This window comes from Borostomias antarcticus, assembly GCF_949987555.1.
Source record: "Borostomias antarcticus genome assembly, chromosome: 11".
Taxonomy (NCBI): Eukaryota; Metazoa; Chordata; class Actinopteri; order Stomiiformes; family Stomiidae; genus Borostomias; species Borostomias antarcticus.
Window position 1 is genome coordinate 1,590,129 of NC_140244.1, and position 7,500 is coordinate 1,597,628.

At 47.6% G+C, this 7,500-nt stretch overlaps 1 protein-coding gene across 1 annotated transcript in view; it reads left to right on the plus strand.

Annotated features, from left to right (window-relative positions):
* The window catches only part of celf4 (CUGBP, Elav-like family member 4), a gene marked incomplete at both ends in the record, with an annotated part of 19,666 nt that overhangs the window by 2,144 nt on the left and 10,022 nt on the right, over window positions 1-7,500 (plus strand). The window contains 5 exons of the mRNA XM_084445702.1: window positions 24-240; window positions 2,012-2,091; window positions 4,363-4,520; window positions 5,676-5,839; window positions 6,103-6,252. Of these exons, the coding sequence (XP_084301828.1) occupies window positions 24-240; window positions 2,012-2,091; window positions 4,363-4,520; window positions 5,676-5,839; window positions 6,103-6,252 (769 nt within the window). The remainder of the gene's footprint in view (window positions 1-23; window positions 241-2,011; window positions 2,092-4,362; window positions 4,521-5,675; window positions 5,840-6,102; window positions 6,253-7,500) is intronic.

The window sequence follows — 7,500 nt, forward strand, 5'->3', positions numbered from 1 at the left end:
CCCACCCATCGCTCTGTTCTCAGATCTACCCAAGTGACCCCGAGGCCTGTAGAGGTCGTGACCTCTGCCCCCGTCGAAGGCTGTTTTATGACCACTTCCTCTTTGTTTTAGAAGACAGAAAACTCTTTGTGGGGATGCTCAACAAGCAGCAGTCCGAGGACGACGTGCGACGTCTCTTCGAGTCGTTCGGCGGCATTGAAGAGTGCACCATCCTAAGAGGTCCTGACGGAAACAGCAAAGGTGAGTTTTGGGGTTTTTTTTTGTTCCGCCATGAATAATATGAACTTTAATCCTGTTTGTAAGAACACACGCTTGATGACTTAATCTCACTGAGCCACAACTTCATCAGTAGGCTTACAGTAGCCTGGGAAATCACTCACTATGAGTCTGGACTAAACGCTACCCAGAGCAATTTGAGTGGGCGGGAGTACCCGACTTGACAGACAACTCCTTCAGCCAATCAGCGAAACATAGATCAAACTTTTTCCAAATCCATTCGGAAGAACAGCGAAAACGTCTGAGAAACTCTGCTAGTGCATACTCTTGTTCTTCTTTAATTGTTGTTATTGAGTCTATTTCTGGAATAACTTCCCTTATCACTGTTTATTCCTCTAACGTTAATGTTACTCGTTGCTTCGGGAAGCTGCCATTACTGTTCTACTACTAGCGTACCCCTGTATTTCTCGTCATCATCTCCTGGAAAATGCAGTCTCCTGATTGGTGCCCCCTTTTCTGGGAAAACTCAAATTGCTGTGGGCGGATGTCCAGATTCATAGTGAAAACGTCAAAAAATGTTCGCGATGAGTCTAGTTTAACAGGCTAGGCTTACAGTACACGGTCGTGTTGTGTTATTTTCTCACAAAGTTTAAACGAGTAACTTAGGTCTCAACCGCAGTCTGCGTTTCCTGAGTTAGCACTAGCGACTTAGCACTAGCGACTTAGCGCTAGCGACAAGCACGAGCTGTAAACATGAACTTTGTCAGTGCGCTTCATGAGAGAAGCTCATTAACTCCATCAGGGGGCTTTCAGCCAATCAATACGCCTCATCGTAACTAAGCCCGATGATTACAGTAAGGCTTGATCATTCCAATTCATCAGTGAGCTCCATTAGGGCGGCTTCATCAGTGAGCTTACTCAGCTAAATGAGTCTGCTCAATAACCTCTGTGAGCTTGATCATTCAAATTCATCAGGGAGATTCATCAATAGTAAAGAATACAGTAGTGAAGCCGCAAACGGCTGCAGTCTCTTTCAGCCTTACCACAGAGACAGGGTTGTGAGTGACTTAGTAGCTGACTGGGACATTGGCGTCTATAATATGATTCATCCAAGTTGTACTAGTATTTAGGAGCGCACCTGGACAACAGGCTGGAGCAGGCAGGACACATGGAGGCCACGGTATCATGCTGTACATACGCTGACATACTGGAAGAATCAGCACAGTTTGGGAAGAAACAGAACTTTAACCTCTCTCTTTGTCTCCACCCCCCACCCCTCTCTCTCTCCCTCTCTCTCTTTCTCTCTCTCTCTTTCTCTCTCGCTCTTTCTCTCTCTCTCCCTCTCTCTCTTTCTCTCGTTCTCCTTCCCACTGTCTCCCCTCTCTCTCCCCTCTCTCTCTCTCTCTCCCTCTCATTCTCTTTCTCCCTCTTTCTTCCTCTCTCTCTCCCTCTCGCTCTCTCTCTCCCTCTCTCTTTCTCTCTCTCATTCTCCTTCCCTCTCTCCCTCTCTCTCTCTCTCACACACCCCCTCACACCCTCTCTCTCTCTTTCTCTCACACCCTCTCTCCCTCTCTCTCTCACACCCCCCCTCTCTCTCTCTCACACCCTCTCTCCCTCTCTCTCTCACACCCCCTCTCTCCCTCTCTCTCTCTCTCTCTCTCTCACACCCCCTCTCTCCCCCTCCCCCTCTCTCCCCCTCTCCCTCTCTCTCTCCCTCCCTCTCTCTCTCCCTCTCTCTCTCTCTCTCTCTCTCTCTCTCCCTCCCTCCCTCTCTCCCTCTCTCTCTCCCTCCCAGGCTGTGCGTTCGTCAAATACTCCTCTCACGCCGAAGCTCAGGCAGCCATCAGTGCTCTTCACGGCAGCCAGACAATGCCTGTGAGTGGAGTGAGTGTTTCAGCGTTTCCACGCGCGTCTCTTTGTCTCCGGACCGTTCCTTACTTACCCAGCAGCCCCGGCGATGAGCTCGTCTGCGTTCACAGTCTTTGTGGCCGTGCGTGTTTGCGTCTGCACCTGCTGTAGCATGATAACGAGCGTCCCGGGGGCACGACGGAAATTGCATGCAAATGCGATATCGTATTCTAATACCCGAAGTAGAGAGTGGGTTCTGCTTATGAGGGTGTCAGCGCGTCTTCCTTAGCTTCCGCTAAATGGAGGATTTGATGAAGACATCACAAACACCTCCAGACACGCCGGGAGGCTTCACAAACGCTTTATTAAGCAAAGTCAAAGTAGTGCTTGTGAAAGGGTGACAACCCTGCCGGGAAAACACAGCACATTATTGTGTCTTAGTGCTGTGTAAGGAGCACGTCAAAGGACAAGGCCATTATGAGCAAAATAAAAGAGCAATTTGAGCAAAGGACAAGAGCGTTTAGTCGAAAGGTGTGTGTAAATTCATTTTGATACTGTGTTGGCGTTCACAATATAGTTGAATCAGCTCATCTTTTGTTTTCTATGGTTCTCTTAATGCAAAACTGGCAGTTTGACTCTGGATTCAAGCCCAGATGTCCTGCTTTATGCTTCATGGTGACACTGAACGTATGAGAAAAAGACACACAGACATTTTACTCGATTATTTGATTTTCCCCCCACCGCCTCGGTCTAATTTGAATCATATTTCGACTCTTAAACCTCTCCATCTACCCAAACATTTGAACATGCAACAGTGTATAAACATCTAGTTACATCAGATCAGATCAAATACCTCCATAGGTGGGTAGTGCTGGTGGGTGGTGTACTAGCTCAGTGGATCCTAAGTGGGGGTCGGGACCCCATGGGGGGTCGTGAGACGGGGATGGGGGGTCGTGAGACGATGAGGGGGGGGGGATCATAAAAACAATTCAAAATATCCTATTAACCATAATTGTTACAAAAGGTAAAAATAGTATTTACATTTATAATAATACAGCTACTGCTATTGTAAAATATTAGAATAGATGTGTTATTTTGTTGTTTAGTGCATGTGCACGCAAACATCTGCATGCTTCAACCACCTCCAGGTATAAAGGGGGTCGCAAGTCTCTGGCACCGTTATTTTGGGGGTCACCGGCTGAAAAGTTTGGGGACCCCTGTATGGTTTACTCTTATACAAACGTTATGTGCATTGAATTCTGGTCTGTGGAGCCATTTTTTCCCCCTACTCAGCCTTCATTCATACCAGTAAGTCAGAAAAGAACAAAATCTGGACCTGCATAAAATCTGGATTATAAACTGGTTACAACTTGTTAGGACGGTTTGCAGGATATAGAAAGAGATTTAACCGTCGGTAAAAATCAGGCGGGCGAGAGTGACGAGCGCAGCTGTCGCTTCCTGCCTCGTCGAGTGTTTTGACAGCTGAAGGGATGAGCCGTCGAGGGCGTCGGAGACGGTTGTTCTGTAAGAGCCGCCCACGTTCGCCTGTTTCGTCTTGGAAACAGACCAGGGAGGGAGGGAGTCTTCCCCTCGCTCCCTGCAGGAGAAAGAATGCGTCCTCCTCTTTCACAAGACAACGTTCACTCCCCAGAAACACTCTCTTCTGGAGGGAAAGGCGCCGGCGTGTAATAAGCTGACGCAAACCGTGTCGCGGCAAACCTCAGCAGATGTGGAGCAAGCCCAACGCTGTGATAGTCTATTGAAGTGATATTCTATTGAAATGATATTCTATTGAAATGATATTCTATTGAAATGCCTTTCTCTCATTTTTCTAAACCATTTTTTTTTCTAGTTTCTGTCACAGGCATTTTAGCAAGACACACAGCAGCTTGCTTCTGACAGCGCAGTTCCATTTCCTGCCACTAGCATACTGATGGCGCTGTCTCAGAGAGACCGATGTGTTAGAAGATGTCCTTAGATTGACCTCTTTGAGAAGCGGGGCATTCCCCTGCGAGCATCTCCCTCAGCATGGCGTTTGCCTCAATAGGCATGTCTAAAGCTGCCGTGTTTTTTTATTTTTATTTATTTTATTTAGCCTTTATTTAACCAGGAAAGGGTAGTGTAGTGTAGAACTTCTGCAGGGTTAATTCTGTTAGTTTACAACGGGGCTGTAACATAGAGGGATAGTGAGGAATGGATGTGTGTTTACTTTATGTGCTTGCTTTAATATGTATTCTCCTCTGGCGTGTGTGTGTGCGTGTGCGTGCGTGTGTGTGTGTGTGTGTGTGTGTGTCTCAGGGCGCCTCCTCCAGTCTGGTGGTGAAGTTCGCCGACACGGACAAGGAGCGCACGATCCGTCGCATGCAGCAGATGGCGGGTCAGATGGGCATCTTCAACCCCATGGCTCTGCAGTTCGGCACCTACGGGGCGTACGCACAGGCACGAAAACACGCTCTGTCCCGTAGCTACACTCACTGCCTCAGCTAGGGCACGAAAACACTCCTCTGTCCCGTAGCTACACTCACTACCTCAGCTAGGGCACGAAAACACTCTCTGTCCAGTAGCTACACTCACTACCTCAGCTAACTACCCCTGGAGGTCGCTTAGAATCAAGCATCGTCAAAACAAATGCAGTATTTAGAGTATAAGTGGGGAAGAATGAAATCCATTCATACTACATGACACGTAACTGTACATCTCTGTTGAACCGAATGATGTTATCTTGAATGAAGGGTTCAACTCCATTACTACCGGTCTTCTAGCAATAAATAAATGGATGAGCAATAACTTCTGACAGCTAAATGAGGACAAAACTGAAATCCTACTGATCGGCCTTAAAACTAAAAAGAGAAATGCTGTTTAAAAATCAGGGGAAACGGACATTCTGGATTCTTCTTCTGAGGTCTTGGTGTCGTCTTATATTCAGATCTTAGCTTCAAGTCCCATATTAACAAGGTGATGAAAGCCTCATTTTTATCTTAGAAACATAGCTAAAGCACGGCCATTTATAAATCAAACAGATGCAGAAAAATTGATTGGTGCTTTTATTTCAAGCCGACTCGATTACTGTAATGCACTCTTCACTGGCCTCCCTCCCCCCCCAAAAAGACTGAGTGACTTCAGCTCATTCAAAACCGTAGCCCGACTTTTAACCAGAACCAAGAGCAGAGCGCATTCTGGGAACATTTAGAGATGATTTTAAGGTCCTCCTTCTTATATACGAAGCTCTTAATGAGCGAGGACCAAGCTACATTGCTACGCTACATTAACTCCCTTGTCAACTATGTGCCTTAGGCTCCTTTTAACTAGCTCCTTTTGCACTTGTGGGCTATTGCACTTCTTTCTTTTTTATGTATATCTCTCCAGTACATTATTATTATTATTATTATTATTATTATTATTATTATTGTTCATATTATTATTATTATTATTATTGTTATCATTATTATTATTGGCACTATTATTATTATTATTATTATTATTAGCATGATTGCTAGCATTATTATTATTATTAGCATTATTGCTACTATTATTATTATTATTACTTGCTCATATAACGTCAGTTGAAACTCATAAAATGGCGCTGGCGCTGGTTCTGCTTGTTAAAATAGCATCTGTCCGCCTGTATCCCAGCAGGTCCAACAGCAGGCGGCGTTGATGGCGTCGGTGGGTCAGGGGGGCTACCTCAGTCCCATGGCGGCCTTCGCCGCCGCCCAGATGCAGCACATGGCCACCATCAACGGCATCCCCGGGGGGCCCATGACCCCCACGTCAGGTGAGAGAGACGGCGGGGCGGGGGTCGCGGCCGCAGGGCTAAGTCCTCTGCGGCTGTGCTGGGGTTTATTCGTTATGTCCATTGTTGTTTGTGTGTTTTGTCTTATTTTTCATCTGATTTTAATCGGTTGGACAAAATGTAAAGTTTCCAGAATCTGTATGTCCAGTCCGTTAATTGGTAAAAAAAAACCATTATTACTGTAAATGACTGGCCCTCTCTTTCTATCCCTGTTCTCTCCATTTTCGACCCCCCCTCCGTCTCAGGTGGCAGTACCCCCCCGGGCATCAGCGCCCCCACAGTGACCAGCATCCCCTCGCCCATCAGCGTCAATGGCTTCACTGGCCTGCCGCCTCCTCAGGCCAATGGCCAGCCGCCCGCCGAGGTCTTCACCAACGGGATCCACCCCTATCCAGGTGAGCCCCGCCCCCTCACCATCCAGACCCACCCCTACCCAGGTGAGCCCCGCCCCCTCACCATCCAGACCCACCCCTACCCAGGTGAGCCCCGCCCCCTCACCATCCAGACCCACCCCTACCCAGGTGAGCCCCGCCCCCTCCCCATTCAGACCCACCCCTACCCAGGTGAGCCCCGCCCCCTCACCATCCAGACCCACCCCTACCCAGGTGAGCCCCGCCCCCTCACCATCCAGACCCACCCCTACCCAGGTGAGCCCCGCCCCCTCCCCATCCAGACCCACCCCTACCCAGGTGAGCCCCGCCCAAAAACTCTGATTTCTGAGGCTATTTCACGTTTTCACAAACGTGTGTATTCTACGTTTAAGCATGGCTAAAACGTGAAACTGAGCCGTTTCAACAAGTGCCTCTACTTGTCTATTCTACGTTTAACCGTGATATTGGGCAGATGAGCCCTGCCCCCTCCCCTCACCATCCATAATCATCCCCTAGATCACATACTGGGGTGGGCATTTGTTTCCCAATGTTTGTTATGCTGAGTATCTCTGCCGGCATGGTACAAGCGGCAGTTTTGACACACACTTGACAGTAAACACTGTTGGTATTTCCTTCAGCATGCACACACACACACACACACACACACACACACGCACACACACGCAAGCACGATACGCACTTGATGAGTGTTGATATTTCCCTCAGCACGCACGCACGCACGCACACACACGATACACACTTGACACTAAACACTGTTGGTATTTCCCTCAGCACGCACACACACACACAAACAAGCTCACGCATGCACAGCATATAAATAGTGAGTAAGATTGGGCTCTATGATTTATGCATTGCGGATAACATGGACAGAATTGGGAATTGGGCTCAATGGGTTGGGGCGCTTACCGCAGCGGCGTGGGTTCAAATCCGGCCCACGCCCTTTTCTGCATGTCTTCCTCTCTCTCTCTCTCTCTCTCCCACCTTTCCTGTCTGTCCTTCAACTGTCTATCCCATTAAAGCAGAAATGCCCTACAAAATATCTTTAAAAAAAAATTTGTAATAATTGTGAATGCAGACAGGATTTGAGACATAAACATGGATGAGAGATTTTGAAAATGTCAGAATGAGTCACAGCAGTGTGTCGCTTAATTATTCCTGTGGGGGAAATGTGTGTGTGGGTGGGGGGGGGGGTACGGAAAATGCCAAAAAAATAAAACCAAGATTGGGAGATTAAAAAAAAATAAAAAAAAG